The following is a 25,903-nucleotide window of genomic DNA, read 5'->3' as shown; positions in this document are numbered from 1 at the left end:
ATTTAGTGGCAACAGTATTGGTTAAAATGGTCTAAATCAGAGTGCAGGGTTTAGTTAGACACATTAGTTTTGTGACCTTGGGCAAGTCATTTAACCTCTGAGTTTCAGTTTCCTCATCAATAAAATGAGGAAAGTAGTATTTGCCATGCATACCTCACAAGTCTGTGATGATGATCAAATGAGAATGTACGGAAAGTGTCCTGAAAAACTGTAATGAGAGGTTTCATTACTATTATGCATATAAAAATAGAGGCCCTGGTAGATTAAGTGACTTGCTCAAAGATTAACAAATACCGTTGTGTTAAACATCAGCACAAAAATGCATTAGCCCTTCAATCTACCACTTGGCTCATGACCCAGGCTTTCCTGTGGCAAAACTAAGCTGATAAATACTGTGAGTTTTCCTCTGAAGCAAAGTCCCTCTTTTAGGAACATTAATTATACTTTACTATGTTCTAGAAAGAAAAAAAAATTATAACTTTGCATTTGCCATTATCAAACTTAAATTACCAAATTTGAGTCAAAAGACTATCCCAAATTGTTTTAAGAAACACACACACACATTTAGCAACAACAGGGGTACTTTAAAAAATCTGTGGAAAACTGGAATTTAAAGACAGTACAAATGTAAAAGAACCTTTAACAAGTGAATCTTTTGAAGTACCCTTGGATATTAAAAATTCCTTATTTTTCTTGGTAAAATTAATTACTATTCCTTCCTAAAGGCAATATAATCATCTAAAATTCAATTAATAAGTTCATTAAAACTTTAACTCACAAGAGCAGCTATGTAATAAAAAACATAAAACCTAATGCAATCATTTAACAATATTATGTACTTACAGAAATCGGTAATCTGAAATTGCAAATACTTTTTTTCCTACTGTTAGAACTTCCTTCCTATATAAACATAATTTTCCTTATGAAGTTTTGGGAATGAGGTAAGACTCCACCTACCTAACACAGAGGTTCCTTTTTGGAATATGTGAAAGACAGGGCTGCAAAAGTAGGACCTTTACCTCCTGGGTAATGCAGAACAGAGAAACGTGATCCATGTGTTATTCTGTGACAAGTTTACTACTGATGTGGTAGATTAAAGAGAGAAACTAAGAATGAGGAAAACAGTAAATATTATAGACTAAGAATGAGACAACAGAGCCTGAACTATGTAAAGGAAACTGGCAAGAAAAGCAGTGTGGTAAACAGACTTCCCTCACCACCCCATCCAATCTACACTACTCTCCAAACCACCCAAGGTGTTGACACTCTATCATTGTAAACTGTGAATATGCTATGTTATGGGGCTTACACAACATGGATTTTGCAGATGTAACTACGGTTACAAATCTTAAGATGAGGTGATTATCCTGGAAAATTTGGGTGGGCTCAATCTGATCAGATAAATCTTAAAACAGAGAACTTGATATGGCTGGAGTAAGAGTTGAAGCAGAATGATAACTTAGAGAGATTTTAAGTGTGAGAGAGACTCAAACTGCATTGTTGGATGGAGCCACATGGAAAGCATGAAAAAGAACACAGACAGCCACAAAGAGCAAAGACCAGCCTCTCACCTGACAGCCAGCATGGAAATGAGGACTTCAGGCCTGTAACTAATGAGAAACTGCATTCAACCAACAATCTGATTTAGCTTCGAATCAGATTCATCCCCAGAGAGCCAGAAAGGAACACAATTCTGCCAACCACTTCATTTCAGCCAACCACTTCATTTCAGCCATGTAAAACCCAGATTGAATTCTTGTGTAAAATCTGTGAGACAATAAATTTTACTGTTTTAAACAACTATGTTTATAGTAATGGAAAAGCATAGTACTAGAAAATTATTCACAGTTCACAGATTTTGGTACTGAGAATTAAGTGCTACTGTACAAATACCTAAAAATGTGAAGTATCTTTGCAGTCAGAGTGAAGGGCTGGGAAAATCCTGATAAGCATGATGAGAACAGCACAGATTCTCTTAAATAGACCAATACTAGAAATATAAATGTTAATAACTCTGCTAGTGAGAACTCAAAAGGAAAAAAGGATTAAGATGTGGGCTCAGAATATACCTAACTCAACATGTACAGACTGTTCATAGAAGTATAGACTTTAATAATACTGTTGGTGAGGGTTCAAAAGAAGTGAGAAACATTACTGGAAAATGAAGGAAACTGAACACACATACCTTTGTTATATAATGGCAGACCACTGAGCAAAACTGGGCTCTACAATTATTTTTTGTGGAAAGCACAATTTGTAACAACAAACTCAAACGTTTAACTTGGGAGATTTCTTCAGTGTTGTAGATAGGGCCTTGTTTCTTCTTGCTGCTTACAGCAAAATTCAAGATGAGAAAAATAAATTGTGGGAAGATATTAAACAGAGAGATAGCAGAACTTGACAATTCGGGAAACTGTCACCCTATCCAGACTGCGAGGAAAAAGTTAATATTAAGAAGGTTCATTGTCAGGGAAAATTTCTAGAGAAAAAACAGTACACGACTCTACAACTGTTCTCTGAAACTTCAGGAAAATCAGAAGGTAAAAGATTTCAGAGTCTCTATGAAGCAATTAAAGGTGACTTATGGACATATACCTCAATCAAACCAAGGTGTTTTTAATTGTCCCTCAGTCATCTCAGCAGAATTCAAAAATAGAGAGAGGATTATCTCAAAAAGATGTGGTGAACTTCTTATCTAATGCAGTAAATCTCCATGACATACACAAAATTCTTCAGAAAATTATTCCAACAGAAACATGCTAGTTTGGACTAAAAGAGATGGACAAAAGTACAATGTAAGGAAGGCTCTGGAACCTCAAAATTTTAGGGGCAGGACTTCAAATTATGCTACAAAGTTAAAGTAACCAAAATAGCACAGTACTGGCATAAAAACAGTCACTCATACCAATGGAACAAAACAGAGAACCCAGAAATCAACACACATACTTATTGCCAACTCATATTTGACAAAGGCACCAAGAACATATATTTGGGAAAGGACAGCCTCTTCAAAAAGTGCTTTTGGGAAAATTGGACATCCATATATAGAAGAATTAAACTAGACCTATACCTCTCACCATATATCAAAATCAACTCAAAACAGATTAAAGACATATATAAGACAGCAAACTATAAAACCAGTAAAGGAAAACACATGACAAACACTTCAGGAAGTAAGACTGTGCAAAGACTTTACAAACAAGACCCCAAAAACACAGGCAGCAAAATAAAAAACAAAAAGGATTACTTCAAACTAAAAAGCTTCTGCATAGCATAAGAAACAGTTAAAAGAGTGAAAAGACAACCTACAGAACAGGAGAAAATATTCACAAACTATGCAACCAACAAGGGATTAATATCCAGAATATACAAGGAAATCAAATAACTTAACAGGAAAAAAACAAGTAACCTGACTAAAAAATAGGCAAAGGAGTTGAAGAGACATTTCTCAAAGAAAGATATAAATGGCCAACAGGTACCTGAAAAAATGCTCAATATCACTAAGCATCAGGGAAATGCAAATCAAAACCACACTGAGATATCACCTCATGCTAGTTAGATTGGCCAGTATCCAAAAAGACAGAGAATAACAAATCCTGGTGAGGATATGGAGAAAGGGAAACCCTCCTACCATGTCAGTGGGACTGTAAAAGTGCAGCCACTGTGGAAAACAGTATGGGAGTTCCTCAAACAACTACAGACTGAACTGTCATACAACCCAGCACTCTGCTGGGTATATACCCAAAGAAACGGGAATCATCACATTGAAGGGATACATGCACTACCATGTTTATTGCAGCTCTATTTACAATAGCTAAGAGATGAAACCAACCTAAATGTCCATCAATAGATGACTGCATAAGGAAAATGTGGTACAATATACACAATGGAATGCTGCTCTGCCATAAAAAGAAATGAAATTCTGCTATTCACAGTAACATGGATGAACTTGGACTAAATTATGTTAAGTGAAATGAGCCAGGTACAGAAAGAAAATACCACATGCCCTCAACTCCTAACTGTGAGCTGGAAAAGAAAAAAAAAAAAGAAAGAAAGATACAACAATTACAATAATTCCTTGAACTTTCAAAAGGAGAGAATGGAACTGAGGCCACCAGAGGTGGGAAAGGGGGAGGGGTCGGTTAGGGAGAAAGTGGTAAAGGGCCCCCAAAAATGTTTACACGTGTAATGATTAAAAAAAAATTACAGGCAGTAAGCAGGCTGAAAAAATTATTCAACTGCAAATGCCAATTCATTATATTTGACGAAAAAAGCAAGAAAGATTCAAAGGGGGAGCCACAGGCCACAGAGTTATTACCAGGTCTTGAAAGCTAATGGATTTTGCTCAGAAGAATTTTGAAATTTCTTTCAATTCACACTGTTTAAACCAGAATTCCCAAACTGTTCAACCACTGTATGTTGGGAGCAGATAAGTTGTATCTAATAACTTATACTCAGAATATCCTAAGCACCTGGTTTAGATATTGTGAGACTTCTGAGCTGCTTAAAATGAGATTTTTGGAATGGTAACCTTGGGAGAGAACAAATTTATTTTATTTTGGGAGGGACATAAATGAGGATCAGAGTGTACACAGTGGTAGGCAGAATGGACCCACAAAGATATCCATAACCTAATCCCTGGATCTTGTAAATATGTTATGGGATACAGCAAAAGAGATTCTGCAGATATAATTAAGATAAGAAACCTAATATTGGGAATTATACTGAATTACCTGGGTGAGTCCAATCTAATCACATGAACTCTTAAAAGAAATAAATTTTTTGGCTGGAGTCAAGAATAGCTAGCTGATGGAACGGAAGGTCAAAAAAATTCAAAGCTTGAGAGGGACTTAACTTGGGTTGCTAGAGACAACCACACACAAAGCATGAGAATGTGGGAAGTCTGTAGAAGAAAAAATTGGCCCTGGCTGGTAAGCTGTAGGAAACAAGAAACAAAGAATTTCATTTTTATAAGAAGGAACTAAATTTGGCCAAAGTTATGAATATTCTTAAAAGTACAACTCTCCCTGATGAGCCTACAGAAAGAAATACAGACCTACAGACACCTTGATTTTGACCTCATAAAATTCTACACAGAGAAGCCAGTTGAGTCACATTTTTCCCTGCACTCTGACCTACTGAACTCTGAGATAAATCTGCCTTGTTCTTGGGTCAGTAAATTTGCAAAAATGCATTACCGAAGAAGAAAACACTTTCTAGGTGAGAACTAATAGGACTTAGTTGTACTGGGAAAATTAGAATAACTGAAATAACAGTAATATTTTTATACTGATGGTGTTACTAACAAGATTATGAGTTAGTTGGCTATGAGCTTTTGACAGGATAACAAGGTACTTGAGTATGAATCAATATCATAACTAGCAATTAATTTATCTCCCTGATAAATAAATATGGTGGATAGGAAGCTGAACAACCCCCAAAACAGTTATACCTATTCCATCAAAAAATGAGTTTGGCTCCTGTTGCTGCAATTCAAATTCATCTTCATCCATGGCCTTTAATTCTCATTAGTCACAGCTCCTAAACCTGGGAATAAAGTATACCAAAAATTAATTTTTTATATCACATATTAAAATCATCATGATATGTACACTTCTGAAATGCTATAATTGTTTGGTTTATCAATCACCTATCAATGTAAAATAAAAGGGATCAAATTGAGTAAGATAAAAGGCAGCTAAATCAAACAGGCTGCTAGTGTCTTGGCTTTTTAAAAAATCAACTATGATCTAATATAAAATGCTTTCTCATTTGTTCCCATGTTTTAAACTACCACTTGCATAAAGATGATTTCCCAAATCCATACACTTTAGGAAGGACATAACACTTCTACCAGAGTGTCTGCTAACATTTTCATATGGATAAAACCCAGTTTTCTCCTTCTATGATCACTATGTTCTTTTCCTCCTTTCCTGTCTCCTGGGTTGCCAAATCTTGCCAATTCCTTCTCTACAGCTCCTCAAGTATCTCTCCCTTTCTCTTATTCTGATTATCACCATTCATTCTCAGCTTTATATTTTCTGATCCCTGGAGACAAAAACAGCGTTTTTTTTTTTTTTTTTTAAACCACTTAATAACAAAGACTAGAAACCCTCCTGTAAGAAAAGGGCTGGCTCCAAGTACAAAAGCCTTCCTATATTCTATAGGTAGATTAATGCATTAATAATGGTACACAAAACCCCCTGCTCAGAAAATTTAAGCAGTACTCCAATATTCAGGGGGCTCTACAATATTAACATGAGCTACCATAACTGACATTTTATTTTATTATTCAATTTTGTAGCCTAAGTGAACAGCGTATCATTCTTCAAACAAACCTTATGTGCCTCCTTACCACTCTACCTTGGCACTTACATTCCAAGTTTTCTGGAAGGTGTGATCTCTAAAAAAGTGAAGCTATGCCTATCCAATTGTCATGACTAGGGGTAAGAACTGCACAAATACTTACATATGCAGGAAGACAGTAACCAAAGTTAAATGACAGATAACTGAATTCTGGTCTAATCTTTATAAATCAAGCATTAAAAGGAAAAAACAGTTCTAACAAGTAAGAAACCAACCACTAACTGCTACACCTTAGGACTCTATTCAGCAAAGACAGCTACTAATTAAAAACCTTAAATGTAAAGGTCAGCTGTAATTTTTACATCACATGTATTTCCTAACAAAAAAGTCTGGCCTATGAGAGGAGCAGCCCACTGATCCTACTTACACTAAAATAAGCAAACACTGTTCAACAATGCATTTAACTGGATATTTTCTTCTCTATTTCTTCAAGGTTAAAGCTGATACAAGCGAAAGAGATTTCTTTTTCTTTCTTTCTTTTTTTGAATTTCAAAGCAAAGAGGATCATGTCTTTTCTTCAGTAAACTCTTCTTGGGTTAGAACTGCTCATTCTCTCCAACAACCAGAATGAAATCATATTCTTAAGTGGAATATACTCAAAAGAGGTCCCACAGTAGTGATAAAATGAAGTGGAAGAATGTAACCTGATGATTTAATTGAAATAGCCCCATGCCTTTGCAGCTTACAGATCAAGTGAAGATAAGCAGAATGATCCAGAGAACTAAGAGTCTAAAAATTAATTTAGGTAAATAAGAACTAATGTTAAATCTGGGTATCAAATGCCCTAAAAACTTCCATTTTGGGTCCCCAATATTACCTCAAAGTCAGTTTAAGACGCTTTCCCCACATTGTAAGATTCACGATCTAGACCTTGGAAATTAAGACCATGAACTTCCTGATAATTCACAGTTGAAAAAATTTAGTTTTAAGAAAAATAGAGGATTGAACTAAATAAAGGAAATACACAAATAAAATAAAACAATTAAAAATACCAAGTCAATAGCAAGCATAACAATAGTATGTTATCTAAAGGTAACAATTACTATAATTTACTTAAATTTTATAGCTTGTGATGCCCAGACACTTTCCTGTTATTTCTCTTGAGCAAGTTTCAAAAAATCATTTGTGTATCACACTGTTCTTACTTTTTGCAAAGTCTATGGTTATTATAATGCATGTAAAAATCATTTTTTCTGATTCTAATTTCCCCAACATATATTAATGCTTTTTAATATTATTACTTTATTGTAAGTTCCTCTACTAAAGTCAGGCTCATAAAATAAAAATTTATATTATGCTAGACAAAATCACTCAAATGGCTGGTAAATGAAAGAGAAGTAAATCTGTCTATAACATAATTTTTCATAAAATTTATGGCAAGAAGTTGAGTTAATAGCAAGCATTTATTTTGTGATGATTAATAATTCGCCAGAGCAAAGCCAAGAATTCAGCTTAATTTTTTTCTAAAAATCTAAACATGGCTCTTTTGTGGGGTGTGGTATAAAGAAGAGAAAACGAAAAAAGGTTAAAAGCTAGTAAACTAAGAAAAGGGAAATAAACTGGAAGGAACCACAAACATGAATTTTAAAATGGATTTGAAAAGATCTATCGGGAAGTATAAGTTACCAGTATTAATCTAGGAAGAGACAGCCCAAGCAATCATCAAGAGAAAAAAAAAAAAAAATTAACGCTGTCTAATGTTATCCTTTAAAACAGCTTGAAGCCTGAAACTGAATTTTTTTTTGCTTGGTTTCCAAGAACAGATAATTCTAAGGCTATATGAAATTCCAGTGTCAGAAAAAAGATTTTACTTTTACAAAACCAGTAAATCACTAAAAACAAAACAAAATTAATTCAAACCAATCCCTGACTCGACTACTTAACAGTACTAGTCAAATATTTGCACTTGTGATCCATCAATCTATTTTTTAAAAAATGTAAACTACACACACCCCTTACCAAAGTAATAAGGTTATTTTTAAAATCAAGGTTGAAGCCAAATATCCCATGAAACTATAATATTCTCAATATATGCTGAAAAGTTAAAATTCAACATTTCTTTTTGACTTAAACAAAATACTCAATCCAATGGATAAATGATATGTTCTTTAAAAAAAAAAAACATTTATTTATCTATTTATGTATGTATGTATGTATTTATTTATGTAATTATTGGTGTTGATGGTTGGGAGGAATGCATGTATGTATGTACATACGTATGTATATCTGTGTGTATTGGTGGTGATGGCTGGGGGGAAGGTGAGAGCAGCTGGCCAGTATAGGGATTGAACCTGTCCTGTCGGGTTAGGGTTAGGGTTATCACCACCTAACCCTATTAACTTGGTGTTATCAGTGTTTTAACCAACTGAGCTAATCAGCCAGCCCCTTAACGCAGTAAAAATATGTGTATGTGCACATAAATAAATAAAATCTCATATTCAGTCCAATCTGCTACAATAGTGTCTACATGACAAATCAGCTCACATAAGAGGGGAACACCATTAGTATCACTTAAAAGTAGAACCATCTGTGTTAAGCTTAAGGATAAAAAACTACAAACATATTCACAAAACCTGGAAGTAAGATTAGGATGCCCTCTAATACTACTATTTTTTAATACTAGAAACTGCTATCCAGGGCAATCAAGGAAAATAAAGGAATTCAGGATTAACTATTATTTGAAAGAAGTCAAACTTCTGACTTACATAAGATACAATCAGAAAATCCAAAAGAATCAACTGAAGAGTTGAACACAAAATTAAAATTCTTAGAGCCAATAGCATTTTTATGCAACAATCATGAAATGTGCTGCTGAAAAGATTGACAACTCTACTTGAGTCTTCTTAGATGATAAATAGATGAAAAAATACCTTGCTCTTGAAAACACTGATCAGTAATGTCACTGATCAGTAATACTGATCAGCAACCTTTGCATTCAGTTAAAATCATAGCAAATTCAATTCTTAGGTAAATTTCTAAGTGGAATGTATGCATATGTATAAAACATTTAAACATATGTTCTACAACAGTACTTTCTGAAACTACCAATCACAAAGAATCCAAATGCCGATCAACATCGCAATGAATAAATTATGTAATATTTCTATTGCTGAAAGAACAAACAACTACTACATATAAGGTTATTAATAAATCTCACAGATTTAATGTTGCTCTAAAAAGGAGGACAAAAAATATACATATTATATGATTCCCTTCTTATAAAGTTCAAAAACAGGCAAAACAAACTGATGGTAACAAAAGTTACTATACTAGAGTTCCTTCTTGGAGATGGAGGAATAATTGATTGCGACGGGGACTTCTGTGCTATTGGTAAACTACCCCTACATTTTGCCACTTAAAATTAATGTTCACCAGAATGGCTTCTTCTCCACAGCAGAAAGGAATTATTAAGAGATGTTCCACATCGTTTCAGAGTTTTGAGAAGTAAAATCACTTATACAATTTGCCCTATACGCCAAGGCAGGATTTTGTATGGCTATGTCATTACATATCTATCTAAGTTCAAAATGAGAGATGGGAAGGCTGCTTAATTTTTCTCAATATTTTATTAAATAACGCTGTAAACTTAGTTTTTGTTTTTGCTGTGTATATCTATTACAACATGTGAAAAAAGTCAAGCGAATCCAGATATTTTGTACATGTAAAATATGACAGATATTGCTAAGATGCACAAAAGGCTCTTAACAATTTATGTCTTTACCAGTAATGTGAGAGTCTCTATCTCCCACAACCTAATAAGCACTGGGAATTGTTGATATTTAAAATTTTTACCTACCTTACTGAAAAAAATGAACACATATCTAATTTGTTTTATGCATTTTGTGTTCTCTCTCTACTGAGTTTTATCTCACGGGTTTTTAAGATTTTTAAGAGCTATTCGTATGTAAGATGTATTCACCTTTATCTGCCATGTATTTAAATTTCTATTTAAAAAGCCCCATTGAAATTTTGTTTGGAATTGCACATAGATTGCACAATCCATACTGATCAACTTGGGAAGAATTGACATCTTTACATTATTAACTCTTCTAGTCCATATATTTTCTTTAATATAATATAGGTCTGTGAGAAAGATCTTACATTGTTTCATGAGATTTATTTCAACGTATTGGGTATTGTCTTTTTAACTCGTATCCATGTTTTTTAATCTATTCTACTTCTACCCACCCCCTGCCAAAAGCTGTCAGTAATAGGAATCTGTTAATACAAAAAACTGCTAAGCCCTTTTGCATAAATTACTCCCACTTAATTTTCACACTAACTAGTGGTAGATACTATCAATCCTATTATCCAATTAAGGAAATTGAAGCTTAAAAAACTAAGACACCTGCTCAAGAACATATAGGTAGTAAAATGGCAGAAGCAGATCTTCAATCTAGATTGTCAAACTAGCAGGTCTATTTTTTTGTCTCACTACTCTCTACCTGGGACTTTAACCAATCATATTTCTCATACATCTTTCAACTGTTTAAAAAAATTTTTTTAATACATTATTCTCTAGCTTCAGGGATCTTATAGTATCTTCCATTAGCCTACTTTAAGTTGTCTGAATGTTCATTATCTGAGTCTCAGAAGTTTTACGGTTGCAGAGGAAAGCAAAGTCCAAAAAAGGGACATATTTATCATCCCAGTGGTCACATTAAGGGATTCAGAAAGACAAAAATCAAAACTTTCATTTAAATCTATTTTTAAATCTCAACACTGAAATTGACTATATTGTATATATTTTAGAATAAGTAACAGTTTAACTATATTGACGAATAAAAATTTTTTTATGGAGATTACCTTACTAAAGAACTCATACACTCCTCCCTGATAAATTATAACTGCCACCTCCTCCACACAGTCTTTATTAATTGTGCTGATTAGTAAATACCATGCACATGATGACACGAAAAAGTAAACACAAAGAAATTATACTGAAATTATATAGTTAAAACATCAATCCTACAAAAGATGTGTAAAACGTCACTGAAAGTAAAAAAGCAATGCTTAGTCGTATTAAGCCTCTGACTTAAATCCTCGAATATATTCTTTTAATCCTCAAATATATCCTCTTTAAGCACAGTTCAAGCATGAAGTGAAAATACTGTCGGAGAGAGCAGGACTGACGCCATGTTGGGACCTAAAACTCCCTGAGCTGCAAGGAAGGTGGGGAGACAATTTTAGAAAGGATAGTTGTTTTCTTTCCACTCTTTCTTCCCATCCCCTGAGTTTCTTATTTCACTTGCTAAGTAGTAAAACAAAGCTGAGAAGCTAATTAGTACTCTTCAAAGCTAACAATTCTTTCTTAGAGACTAGTAGAGCTTTGAGAAATGATCAAGGTCAAATGACTGAAAATTGACCTCGGGCACCAGCCAAATACACCGGCGCAAATCAAAATCTTGCAGGGTCCTGAGATAACAGTGAAGATGAGAACAGAAAACAGATGAGGCCTTGGTGAAACCTTTACATGACCCATAGACACGGACCCCTCATACTCACATCTCCTCTCCTGCTTTTCACCTCCCACATTCCATTCCCTCAACCACTCCTTCAAAAACCCCTCAGTAAATCTAAACCTTTGAGATAGGATAGGCTACCACTTCCTTCAGCTGAATACATGTTTTTCTAATGTCAACCATTTGACTCCTGAGGTTTTTTTCTTCTCATGGGGGTGGGCAGCTGGACCTGAATTTGGTGAGTATACAATTCTGCCAGATAAATCTTGTCATAATATAATCCACCATTTGATTTACTTCTTGGTACTCAGAATTAGTATATTGCTAGAATTACAACAAAATCTGATTTTTAAAATGTGAAAGAAATTAATTTTATTTATAGAGATAAAATCTCAAGCTATTTTGTCACTATAGCATATAAAATTTTTATCTTGCTTTTCCATAGTTTAGCCTTCTTCCACACCAAAATCCTCAGAAAACATGAAATAATATGTAATAGTCCAAAACCAGGCTATTTTTATTAATCTATATAAGTTTAATACAGTCCAATAAATAAATCCACAAATTTTAAAATACAGGTTAATAAGAAAAGTAACTAAGAAAATCACAATATGTCTGGAATCAAGCTATAACGAAATCTCAATTCACAACATTCAAAATGTCAAAATCACAGCATTCAGGCTGTCTGGTTACCTTGGTTAGTTACACTACAGCCTCATAACACCAAAGTTATGGGTTTGAATCCCCATACTGGTGAACCAAGAGAATAAAAAGAAAAGAAAAGGAAAAAAAAAAAAAGAAAAAAGAAAATCACAGCATTCATCTACACTGCGCTCAGAGGAAAATCCATAGTTTTAATTGCATACACAATAAAGTGAAAACAGAAATTAAATGTTAATAAGCTAAGCCTGTAACATATATACTCACAAAAAAACTAAAGAAGGAATGACAAGATAAACTCAAAGCAGAAAAAAAAGAAAAAAGGATATGAAAAGGAAGAATCAAAAACAAGATTCTTTTAAAAGTCTAATCAAATAGGGACATCAGTGGCAAAATCAAAAAAGAAACCAGTAAAAAGAGGAACAAATGGATAATATTAATTTTTTCTTATAAAGCCATAAGGCAAATCTAAAAATCTTCTATATTGTATTTGTAAACTCTCATTTCTAGAAAATTTTAAATTATCTGTAAGTAATGAATCATATTCAAGAACAAAAGCTATGAAACTATTAATAAATCAAATGTCAAATAATCTACTCAAAAAAGACTCCAGCATATAGGAAATCACATAAATATATTCCACCAGTAATAAACAACGTTTATCAGGAAAGAAACTCCCTAATTCATTTTGTGAGTTTAACATCATCTTGATATCAAAATAAATCAATAAAAACAAACTGAGAAAAGAAAATTACAGAACTATAATAAGGTGATGTAAAATTAAATATCTAGAGAATTCTAGGCAAGTTTTTTTTTTGACTGCTGGCCAGCATGGGGATCTGAACTCTTGACGCCCCAGGTTCTAACCAAGTGAGCTAATCAGCCAACCCTCTAGGCAAGTTTAAAGTTAGAAACTGTAATACAATTCAGCACAGTAACATACTAAGGAGAAAAACAAGTACATGGAACAGAAGTATCCCCCAAATTCATCTTTCTATTACAAAAACTTGCAAACTGTAAACAGAACACAACTTTAAATGTTTCAACATCAATGTTTAAAGATAAAACACTAGAAGAATTTAAATTACTTGCACAGAAAAGTTTAGAGTTTTTAGAAAAAAAATCTATCACCATTATTCACAGAAAATATAACTAATATATGGAAGATACAAAGGAATCATCAACTAGTATTAGTGCTGTGTTTTGCTAGATCTAAAGATGTTTCCAATTACAGGATGAACCATTACTTCATATACCATTAAGAAAAACCACTGCCAAGCAAACTGATATACTTAGTTTCCATTTAGAATTTTTATTATACACATATTGGAGTTCTTTTAGATTCATTTATACAAAGTTTTAAAAATTACATACCATTCTTGTGCATATACAGAAAGAAAAACACAACCAAAAGAAACTGGTTTAGGGAGGGCTGGCTGGTTAGCTCAGTCAGTTAGAGCACAGTGTTGTAACAACAAAGTCAAGGGCTCAGATCCCTCAGCTGGCCAGCCACTGAAAAAAATCAAAGAAGAGGAAGAAATTGGTTTAGGGTATTGATATAACCTCAAATTCAGAACGCTACTCCATCTTAATTTTCTACTGCCAACAATAATGCTGGTGATGAAGCTTACTTATCATCTCTGAACTCTTCCTTCAAGTCAAAAATGCCTACTTTGTGAACTGTAATGTTAAGACACTTTACTATTTGACAAAACTTACTTCATTTTTCATTTTTTCCTCCCTCAACTGAACCATGACAATGTATGTTAGGCAGCTTCTATTCAAAGTTGGAAATATGCAAGACACTCAACAAATGATCAACTATGCTCTGAGAGAATTTGCTCAGTCAAACCAGCCTCTGGTTATTTTGAAATTTCTCTCAAGTTTTCCAAGGGCAATTAATTCTACCTACAATTGTATTGTTCGGCTTGTATTAACAACATGTATAGTATCAATAATGGACATAATTCATTTGATGTGATAACAAAATGAACAATTTATAAATAGGCAGTGATAAACACATAATGACTGCTGCCTAGATAACAGTGATTATAGAAATACATCAATTGTAAAACACATTCTGATTTGAGAGATGTTAAAATATATGAGAGGTCTTCAAAAAGTTAATGTAAAGATTAGTATTATCTTTAATTCCATTTTTCTTTGAACTTTCTGTAGTAACCTCACAAGTGGGAGAGCACATGTCAGAATCTGAAATACAATCAGGTGATTTTCAACTTGGCTGCATGATCAGCACATGAAAGTCCACAGGGTTTCTGTTATAAATTATAACAACTGGTAATAATAACTTTTTAAAATTGCTATTTACAATCAGCAATAAAAATTTCTCAATATCTTGCAATACAATTAACAAAAATTGTTCACGAACTCTATAAAAAGCTACAGGGTACATTATAGGTATAGACTCTGGAGCTAGATGATCAAATTCAAATCCTTTGCTATATCACTTGCATATTATCTCCTGGCCTTCAGATTTCCATATTAAAAATACAGTGTAAGATAATACTTATCTCAGGGAATTGATATGTAGATTAAAAGGGTTAATATATTAATAAAGCCTCAAAAATAGTGCTGGCACACAGTGTTTATAAGAACATCATGAAGATAATGAAGATTAATTGTCATGGAAGGACAGAGAAATAAACAGACATACTCTTCTAAGCAAAAGCATGCATCTATGTATGTCTACATAGTCTATAAATTTGATACAAATACAAAATCTAGCAGTTTTTCCATGGAAATTGAAAAATTAGCCCTAAAAGGAATTAAAGGAGAAAACAGCTAAAACAATTCTAAAGAAAATAAATACATATTCAGATTTGATTATAAAGATTTAAAACTGGACAGAGGGACAAATAGAACAATGAAAACCAAAACAGAGAAATTAGAAATACACATATACAATAAGAGAATTTGATATACGTCATGAGTTGTGTTACATATTTGTGGGGAGAAAGGCTAAACAAAATGCAAACAACATGAAAAAAGAAAATTAGAATCCATAAAAATATGCAAAACAATTCCATATGGATTAACTAACTAAACATAAAAAAGCAAACTTCAAAATCCATACTAGAAAAATAGAAGACGATGTCTTTTAACCTTGTGATAGAGGAAGAATTTCTTAAATACATAAAAAACATAAGCCATACATAAGAACTCTAAAAAGATACCTCAAATTAAGTCCTATTTAATAAACCACAAACAAAGTTAGAAAACAAACCACAGACCAATAAAAGACATTTGCAATGTACGTGGAAAACAAAAATAACATCAATAAAGTAAAAAGGTGAAAACAGCATCTAACAGGAAAGTAAAGTGTAGTTAGAACCAATTTACTGAAAAGAACATTCAAATAGGCAATATACTGGAGGAGTGACAGCATATGTGGAACCTCACAAGTAAACTGATAAAGCAGTTAAATCACCAATTGGATACCATTCCATACCCAAAAATCTAGAAGTAAATTGTCAAATCTTTGCCGTTAATATGGAAAAACAGAGGCTCACAAGCAATTTAGTATCTACTAAGCACAACAAACGAAAGAACTTGGCAATTCCCAGTAAAGTTGCAATGCACATACACTTATATCAATTCCATTTAAACCTAAGAGAAGAATCATGCACAAAGACATTTACAACAGCATAGCCTAAAAATAGCAAAAAAAATCCCTCCCTAAAACCCCAAAACCAAAAAAGCCCTGAAAACCTAACTGTACTTGGGAATGGATAAAAAGGCTTCAGTATATTTATAAAGTACAATACAAGTATTACAAATAAATTAAATTCGTGATTTCACAAACTCTTTTCATCTTTACAATTTAAAAATCTGAGAACCCCGAAGACTTTTTATTTAGGCAGGTTATATAGATTGAGCCTCCGTAATTCAAAAATCTGAAATCTGAAATGCTCCAAAATCTGAAAATTTTTAAGTGCCAACGCGATGGCATAAGTGAAAATTCCATACCTGACTTCATATGATTTGTGGCAGTTAAAACTTTGTTTTATGTATACAATTATTAGAAATACTGTATAAAATTACCTTGAGCCCATGTGTATAAGGTATATTTAAAACATAAAACACTTCTAGTCACAAGCATTTCATACTAAAGGATATTCAACTTGTACTTCTGACATTTACTATTCTAAAAATTAAAGCTAACTAATTTTAAGAATATTTATCATGTTTTCACTTACAACTAATACATCATTAATTTAACATAAATAACTTTTTTTGTGTGTGTGGTGGCTAGCCAGTACAGGCACCATGATCTAACCAACTAAGGTAACTGGCCAGCCTTAATAACATTTCTATCCAAATTAAAAAGTTGATTTGGGGGAGGAAACTCTTTAATGTCTAGCTTAAAAGACAGGTAGAGATCCCCTAAATGCTTCTGCATTCAATTTTTGAAAATTATCATGTCACCTTTGGAAAACTCCATTGGACACTAATCACAGCTCCTCTAAAAATGTGCTAAAGATCATTAGGGAGTCCCACATTTGGAGAATAAATTAGATCCACATGTTACACAGGTGGACTGTTAAGGGAAAAAATATATATAAAATAACATACACAATATGATACCATATTTGTATCAGGATTTTATTTCTTTAAAAACAACATATAGAGCAGATGTGAAATGAAAAATAATTTGATATATTTATACCTGATTTTCAATAGCTCTTACATATTTTATAATTTTAGTCTTTAATATATTGTTAATTATGTTAATATATTTTTGAAGTTTTCAAAATGACAGATTCCCCTGTACGTCTCCTTGATTAAAATTCTTATCTCAACAAAGCAGGATGTAGTGGATTGAATTATGTCCTCCCCAAACTCACTAGAGCTTTAATTGTGTCCCCCACGTTTTATGTACTAGAAACTTGGCCCCCACTGTGAATGTTAAGAGTGTAGGAAATCCTATTATGGTAATTCAAAGGTGGAGCCTTGAAGAGGTGATTGGATTTGCAGTACCACGCCCTAGTGAATAGATTAAAAATGGTGGTCAGGTCATGGTTCTGAGGGCTTTAAAAAGAGCGTGAATGAGAAAGTTACTCTCTGATCCCTCTCTGCTACACCATTTTCACAATGTGATTCTCTGCCGTCACCGTCACCACCATCAAGGTCTTCACCAGCTATGTTCCAACCAGACTTCCTAGACTCTGAAACTGTAACCAATAACTTTTGTTTTTTCACCCAGTTCCCAGTATTTTTTTATAAGCAACATAAATGAAGTAATACACAAGATTTGCTTACAATCTAGTAATTGTTCGTGATATTATATTTTATAGCCATAAGAGACTTATATTTGGTGAAATGTTGTTTTGAGAAATAATTTAATAAGAATAAGAATGGGCAACCCACATTTGTGTTAGTTGAGGTATATGGTGAAGGCCTGTGATGGAGACAGAACTTCCCGAGCTCCTTGCTTTGGTCTGGTGCTTTCATAAAACTGATATCGTGCACCTTAATATTTACACTTTCTTTTCAAGAACCTAGTATCTGTTTCGCTACTTAATTTCCACTGGAGAACTATTCAACTCCATATAAATCTCTGCCTTCAATCATTCAAATAATAGTTCTTGGAAATAATATTCATGTACAACTAGGGGAACTAAGCAGGATATGAAACTGTCCCGATGACTAAGACCTTCAAAGTTTAGGAAAGGAGACAAAAGTACAAACACAGAGTTAGAATATAATAGATTAAATGCTAAATTAAAGAAGTCTACATTACTCTATGTGACAGAAAAGAAAGAAAGTCTGTGAAACTAGTGTCTAGAACAGAAAGCAAGCAAGAAGCGGGCATTGTTTCAGGGACTATAGAGCAAATAGATCTTCAATAAATATTTTTGAACACATACTATTTCTCAATAAATCTGGTTTTAGCCCTATTAAATATTGGGTGTCAAAAAGACATCAGGGTGGAGATACTCAGGAGGTGACTGGAAATATGACATGAGAAACTAGATGAGTGGATGGGCGTGATAAGGAACAGTGAAGCCAACAAAGGAAGACTGGGGTAAATAACACAGCATTAATCTCAAGGAAACTCCACATTTAGGTCATGAAAAGAATGACCACAAAATACAGAGAGAGCAAAGAGAATTTTCAAAATGTGGAACACTTTTATAAGACACACAAATTAATAAGCTGTTCAACAGTTTCACAATTTGAGAAATGAGTGGTATGAAAAAAAATGAGTACGAAAAGAAAAGTGCTGCTGAAAGTAAAGAGAAGACAGGTGAGATTTTAGCAAGATGAGCATACCTAGAAATACTTATAGGGAGGGAAAGGGTCTAGCAGAGAGTCACGGAAGAACACAGGCTTTGAAAGAGGGCAATTCTTTCCTCAGCAAATGAAAAAGGAGCAATGTCTAGGAAGAAATAAAGGAAAACCATAAAGTGGAAGAGATCAAATATTTACATCAGATGGTTATCTACCGTCTCAGCTAAGTAAAAGAATAGATGGGTTGGCTGGTTAACTCATTCAGTAGAGCACGGTGCTGATAACACCAAGGTCAAGCGTTTGTATTACTGTACCTGGCCAGCAGCCCCCTCAAAAAAAAGAGTAAGTAATGTGCTAGCGGTGAGAAACTTCAAAGACAGGTTGAAGAGTTTAAGAGAGTCAAAAATGTAGTTTGTAATTGCGAGTGTGCACAAATACAGATAACACAAAGCAGATGAATTAATGAAAATACAAAAATAAATGGGGTCATAATTAAGAAAGCATTTATAAAAATCCCCTTATATCTTTTAAAACAGGAAAGTGGCACCTATTTCAAAAATACATGTGAATTAAAAAACATCTCACTAATTCAAGATAATTGGCTAATAAAGTATTCCACCAATCACAAAATATTTTGTACATAAATCACACACTTACCTGTCTTAATTATACCCTTGAGTCTAATTTAATTTTAATCTTGCACATCCATGTGGCTGTTCTTGAGCATCTGCTGCTTCTGTACGGTGCAACATACAATTCTATCTTCTTTACAGTTCTTCAGCTGTCAAGAAATAAAGCAACTACTTCTACAGTTTACGTTTACCCTTAACAAGTCAACAATCAGACTGCATTTGTAACTTGCTTCTAATCTTTCTCCTGCAATGCACTGTTTCTCAAGCTTTTCTATACCATGGCCCTTTATGTTGAACATGAGACTCTCTAGTTCCCTTCAGACTTCCCATGGAGAACCACTGCTTTGACCTGTTACAGTTTTGGAAAATGGAAAACTTCTTTTTCATACAAATTCTAGGAAACAAGTGACCCTTGTGTTTTCGGGAACTTATGTATCTGGGACACATAAATAAGTCAAATCCTGGGCTTTAAAGCTTCAGTAAGTGAAGGGTAATAAAAAAAGGTTATTTTCATCAGAGGATTATTTTCACCAAGAGTAAAGACAAGGTTTGCATAAGCTCATTTGAAGGCTACTGAGTTTTTAGAACTCGTTTTTCTGAAAGTACTTCTCAAACTGACTTCCTAAATTATTCCTGTAATTTTCAATCACGGTAAATAAAAAAAAAATAGCGTTTACTATTTTATGTAAAAAACACTTATGAGCAAAAGGTCACTTGGTCTGAGATTTTAGGACAGAAAAATAGAGCAGTCTGGGAGAGACTAACGGTTCAAAAACCAGCAACATTCTTCATAATCTTTCTAGTAATGAAAAGACATCAATTTACCGCTAATTACTAAGCTCTTACTCAAGTTTGAAACTTTTCCAATGGTTGGAGCCAGAACTGCTAACTGAATACGAAGCAAGCTCACAAGTGCCCCAATCTGTTAATTTCACAATCTACCTTTTCTAGCCTGCATGTCCACCACTTTCCTATCTATACCATCCACTCCAGCCAAACTGAAAATATTTGTTTTGTGACTATGTTTCACCCTTGTAATACCCTTTTCATCCTCCCAGCTCTGCCTAATAAAATCCTATCCCATGTGCAGTAACGTATGTCAAGAACCCTTTCCTGATGCTGCAAATGGAAACCTTATTTTTCTATGAAACCGTAACAGTAAACTTCCTGTAGCCACGTTGCTCAGTATTAAGAACTCTTTCAATATTTCTTGGCCCCTAGCACAGTGCATCGCTAACAACGAGCTCCGATTTACCAGCAAAGTTGTATAGTATGTAATCAAGAGTACTTTAAGGGGTGAAACTCTATCTTAATACTTCTCAAATAAGATCGGTATTCTAAATACCATCACTGGCATATGACCTCGTTAAACAATGCATCACATTCCTTCACCAAGAAAACCTGTCTGCTCTTTTCAACCACTTGCTTACTCAAAGATGTTCCAGATAATTGTGAAAATATCCTTCAAAACTTTACCCCGCTTTCAAACTATGTAACTGCACTTTTCTCCAGTTGGGCAAGAATGGAAAAAAGTTTCATCCCATCAAATTCCATTTTTATTTTCCAGATACTCGAGGAGGCAGCGATTGTTGACAAACTGCATTGAAGGCGCCCTAATAGAACATGGATGGCTTTACTTCAACAAAAATAAAATTTCCTGGGGTCGCGTTTGCTTTGGTGCGTCCAGGTTTCTGATTACACCCGACGTTCCTGGGGCTGCTACACCCGCGGGGGTATGGCTAGGGGCCGGAGACGCTGAGCGGCAAGGTGGCTCCAGCACCCGGGCGGCGGCTGTAACCGCCCGCGGCAGCTCAGCTGAAATACAGCGGAAACAGCAGCGAGCTAGTCACCTGTCCGCGACAGGCAGTGCAGGATGAGTACCGCTCATCACCGCGCCGAGAGCAATGGCCGCAGAGGGGAGCGAGCAAGCCCTCTCGCGCGCGCACGGGGCAAGCCGGTCCGACGCCTGACACTGGCGCACCCGCTCTCCCACCCCACTCACTGGCTGTAGCGGAATGTTTTTCTCAGACTCCGCCCACTACCCCTCCCAGCAACTCCCTCAATCGTCGGTCGCAGCAGGCGCCGACCGTCGCCATCTTGTCCCCCGTCCCTTCCCCCATCACTGATATTTACAAAACGAAAAACGGCCCAGCCTGCACACAGCCTTCGCCTCCTCATCAGGGCTTGTCCCAGCATCGTGCCCCGCGTAGCAGACAGTACTATCCCGGAAACCCCCAATCGCCTCCAGGATCTCCACACTACCCCCCAACCCCCGCCCGCTTAAGAACTACGCCTCCGCCCCCGCTCCGGACTGCCGGGCTCCTCCCCGGGCCTAGCTGAGGCCTCCTTGGGGCCTACTCAGCACCGCGCGCCATGCCGCCCGGCCTAGCGCCGGACGGCGCTTTGCGGGCCGCCGACCAGGCCGAGACCAGGCCTCCGCGCACTTGCTAGGCCCCGCGGGCGCGGCTGTACCCGAGACTCACCGGACCGGCGTGCAGACAGTCGGCAACGTTGGCGGGTGCTACAAGCCGGCCTTTTTCTGGAGCACTGGGCCGGACTCCGGCTGGTGGGACGGGCGGAGGGAGGGAGGAGGGGCCGAGCTCGAAACTGACAAAAAGCGGCCCAGCTCCCCGGCATGGGCCCGCCGTCAGCACGTCACGTCAGCGCTGGGTAGAGAGACCCAGGAAAATACGGAATGGTAGATGGGTCCTCTTCTCTGTCCGGTGGGTCGCGGCGCTTCAGGTCAGCGCCACTCACGCCCCGCGACGGGGTGCTTAGTGTCCTCGCTGCTGCGGGGTCTCTGACGACCGAAGTTTCCGTCACAATGTTCTTTTCCTTCTCCGCGCTGCCGCTCACGCGCCGCCGCCGCCGCCGCCGCCGCAGCCGCCGCCGCCGCCGCCGCCGCCGCCGCAGCCGCCGCCTGCTCGCTGTACCGGAGATAGTCAGGGGGTCCATTGCCCGGCTGTCCCCCACCATGATCCGTGGGTTGCGGCCGGCTCCGGGGTGCCTTTTGGAGACCTACCGCTTCTCCACACCGGTCTTGGCTGAGGAGCCAGCTCGAGTTATTTGCAAGCACTCAAACCCCCGCCGGTAGTAAATGTGTTTTCTTCTGGGGAAGAAGATAAACTTAGCAGATTCTCGTCGTCCCCTGCCTTCGCTTAAAAACAACCAAATAATACCTTTAAATGGAAACAAACTTGTCGCTGAATTTGACAATAATTCCTCATGCCTTCATAGGACAGGAGGTGGGGGGAGAATTACCCTAATTAGAAAACTTTAATTTTTTAAAATTAAGTGTTCTGTCACAGAACTTAACTGATTTGAATGAGTTGAGCAAAAAGATTACATTTTGAAATCCTTTTGCATATTGTGAACAAGATCTTTAATGAGTAGTATATTTCCTATAAAGCTATGATCTTTAATAAGAAGTATATTTCCTATAAAGCTATGTATCAAGATTTTGTAGTCTTGAAATGTAAGTCTTGTGTAATTGCTTCATAGTCATTGAATTTTCCACATTCTTTAAGAAATATAGAAACAGACTTGCAGAATTGTGTATAGTTTATTTTCCAACGAACTACTTAAGCTTTTTAAAGTTTAAAAAGACTTTTGGAAAGGGAAAATTGTATTTGATTAAACAGCTCCTATCAATCCCAGAAACTTCTATTTTGTTATCTTATTATTTAAAAATTGTATGTGCTTTATTTTTCCATACTTAATTTAGGACAAACTGTGTGCTGTTACTCTGGGGCAGTCTGGAATCTGACATGCTACATTCCTTCAGTCAGTACAGATCTAAATTTTAAAGACATTCAAACAAATCACTACAAAGTATAGTGGTGTGAAATCTCTAGTGTAAAGGCCATGTGTTTCACTATGATACATATTTTCAAAACTCCTAGGGTTCACCTTGTTCTTACCTGAGACTTTTTTTTTTTTTTTGGCTGCTGGCAGGTACTGAGTTCTAAACTTTTGACCTTGCTGTTATATCACTGTGCTGTAACCACCCCAGCTAACCAGCCAGCACCCCTCAGTCATCCTAAAATCATAAAGTGCAATAGGAAAAAACAACTGAAAGTTGTTCAAAGAAATCTCTGAGAATGTACTGGATGGTAATTTTCCTCTCACAGAATTACTCTGGTTACTTTTTTAAGTGATTTTGTTCCAAAAATGATTAAGAGCTAATACATCGTCATGGTTTATAGGAAATTCCATCAGGCCGTCATAAAATGTTCTTCACAAAAACATAAAACAAATATTTTTGAAGTAAAAACTAACAATTCTAAATATAATTAACATAATTTCAAAGTATTGATAACAAGTGTTCAAATATTTTTCAAAGGCCTCTGTTCAATTTTATATCAGAAATGGGGTTTCAGAACATCCATCGACTGAAAACAGCATGATCAGAACACAGAAATATAATGTCAACATTCTTGATAGTTCTTCCATAATTATGGTAAATACTAGTAAGATCACCATTACTAAGCACTTAAAAAACAATGGCCAAGAAATTAAAAGGAAAAAAGTGTTCTCCAATATAAAATCAGATGTAGTTTGATAGTAATAATTTATTTATTTATTTATTTATTTATTGACAGATGACCTGTATGGGGATCTAAACCCTCCACCTTGGTGTCGTAACAGACCTGTAACGAAGAGATACTTTTAAAATAGCTTTTGTCCTTACATTTCTCTCTTTTTTAATTCAAAATATTTTAACATTTACTTGTACATATTTGTGGGGTATATAGTATGTTGTTTCAATATATATGTATAGGGCCGGCCCCTGTGGTGCACTCGGGAGAGTGCAGCGCTTGGGTGCGCAGCGGTGGTCAATCGGATCCTATACAGGAATGGCCGGTGCACTCACTGGCTGAGCGTGGTGAGGACGACACCACGCTAAGGGCTGCGATCCCCTTACCGGTCACAAAAAGACAAAAAAAAAAAAAAAATACATATGTATACTGCACAATGATTCTCTTGGGTAGATAGAATAGTTTTATACCTTTTAGTCAACCACTTCTCCCACATCCCCCTCCCATCATGGCCTCTGGTAACCTTTACTTTACTGTCCACGTCTGTCGGGACCGCAGCCGGCTGACCCGAACAGCCCTCCCTCGTTGCTTTCGTGGGCGAGGGAACGGCCCGGGATTCCTCTTTCCCTCCTGTCCCCTTTGGAAGGAGACAGGGGAAGAGATCCGTGAAGAGAGATGAGCACACCCGCCGCCCCCCCCCCCAAAAAACAGCCTGGTTAAAGGACACTCAGACGCGGCGGGGGTTCTGTCGAGCAGTTCCGTTTTTTTTTTTTTTTTTTTTTTTTTTGTCGTTTTTTCGTGACCGGCACTCAGCCAGTGAGTGCGCTGGTCATTCTTATATAGGATCCGAACCCGCGGCGGGAGCGTCGCTGCGCTCCCAGCGCAGCACTCTACCGAGTGCGCCACAGTCTCGGCCCTTGAGCAGTTCCGTTTATTAGCACACAAGCACTTGTTTTTAAAGGCAAATGAAGGGCGAGCCTGTAGTGCACTTGGTAGAGTGCTAATGAAGAGGGGCAGGTTTTTTACATCCTCCAATCAGCTTAAGGGTCCTGTCTCAATGCCTATCTAGCAGTGTTCACAAGTGCGGCCAATTAAGGGCTAAGGCAAGGTACCCTCAGACACCCCCACCCTACTTCCTCCCGGTGCCCTCTTAGGCTGCCACGTTAATCCACTTGTAATGACACTTAAGGTGGCCTTAGTTTTTAAAGCCCGACACACGTCTATGAGAAAAATTTTTTTTAATATTCTACATATGAATGATATGCAGTGATTTTTTTGTCATCTTCACTTAACAAGATGGTTTTTAGTTGGACCCACGTTGCTGCAAATGATAGGATATATATATTTTTTATAATTGAATAGTATTCCACTACATATATGTACCACAATTTTTTATCCATCTCCATTGATGGACATTAAGGTTGATTCCATCTCTTCTTGGCTATTGTAAATAGTACTGTGATGAACATGGTTTCTTTTTGATAATTGATTTCATTTCCTTTGAGGTATATACCTAGTAGTGGGATAGCTGGGTCTGGACATAGGGCTTTTTTTAGGTCTCTGAGGAACCTCTACACCTTTCCTCAGTGACTGTACCAATTTACACCAATGTAGGAGAGTTCCTTTTTCTCTGTATCCTCACTAGCATGTGGTAGATAACATCCATTTGAACTGGAGATATTAGCTCTTTATCTGACCTGCACTTTGCAAATATTTTCTCCCATTCTGTAGGGTGTTCCACTGTAGACAGTGTCCCTTGCTGTAGAGAACATTTTTAATTTGATGTAGACCCATTTATATATTTTTTGGTTTACTTGTTTATGGCTTTGCAGTCTTCTTCAAAACAACACTGCCCATTCCTATTTTATGTAGCATTTCACCTATGTTTTCTTCTAACAGTTTCATAGTTTTGGGTCTTACATTTAGGTTTCTGATCCATTTTGAGTTGATTTGAGTATGGTGACACGGTCTAGTTTCAATCTTCTGTATGTGT

General features: G+C 36.2%; 1 protein-coding gene across 4 annotated transcripts in view; it reads right to left on the bottom strand.

Annotated features, from left to right (window-relative positions):
- Positions 1 to 22,240, bottom strand: part of LOC134368993 (zinc finger X-chromosomal protein-like) — a 39,614-nt gene extending 17,374 nt beyond the window's left edge. For 2 of the 4 annotated variants that reach the window (XM_063085224.1, XM_063085227.1), the window contains exons 1-3: positions 21,856 to 22,240; positions 19,398 to 19,521; positions 5,453 to 5,547 (exon numbers count right to left, since the gene is read on the bottom strand). In XM_063085224.1, the coding sequence (XP_062941294.1) occupies positions 5,453 to 5,513 (61 nt within the window). In that variant the 5' untranslated portion in view covers positions 5,514 to 5,547; positions 19,398 to 19,521; positions 21,856 to 22,240. Of the gene's footprint in view, positions 1 to 957; positions 1,023 to 1,571; positions 1,768 to 5,452; positions 5,548 to 19,397; positions 19,522 to 21,855 lie in introns of those variants that run through there. The other 2 variants (XM_063085226.1, XM_063085225.1) reach the window with 2 other exon arrangements.
- Between the last annotated feature and the right edge of the window lie 3,663 nt (positions 22,241 to 25,903).

The sequence above is a fragment of the Cynocephalus volans genome, chromosome Y (genome assembly GCF_027409185.1).
Source record: "Cynocephalus volans isolate mCynVol1 chromosome Y, mCynVol1.pri, whole genome shotgun sequence".
In the NCBI taxonomy this organism is placed as follows: domain Eukaryota; kingdom Metazoa; phylum Chordata; class Mammalia; order Dermoptera; family Cynocephalidae; genus Cynocephalus; species Cynocephalus volans.
The sequence above is the reverse complement of the archived record's forward strand: the minus strand, read 5'-3'. Positions and strand labels throughout refer to the sequence as shown.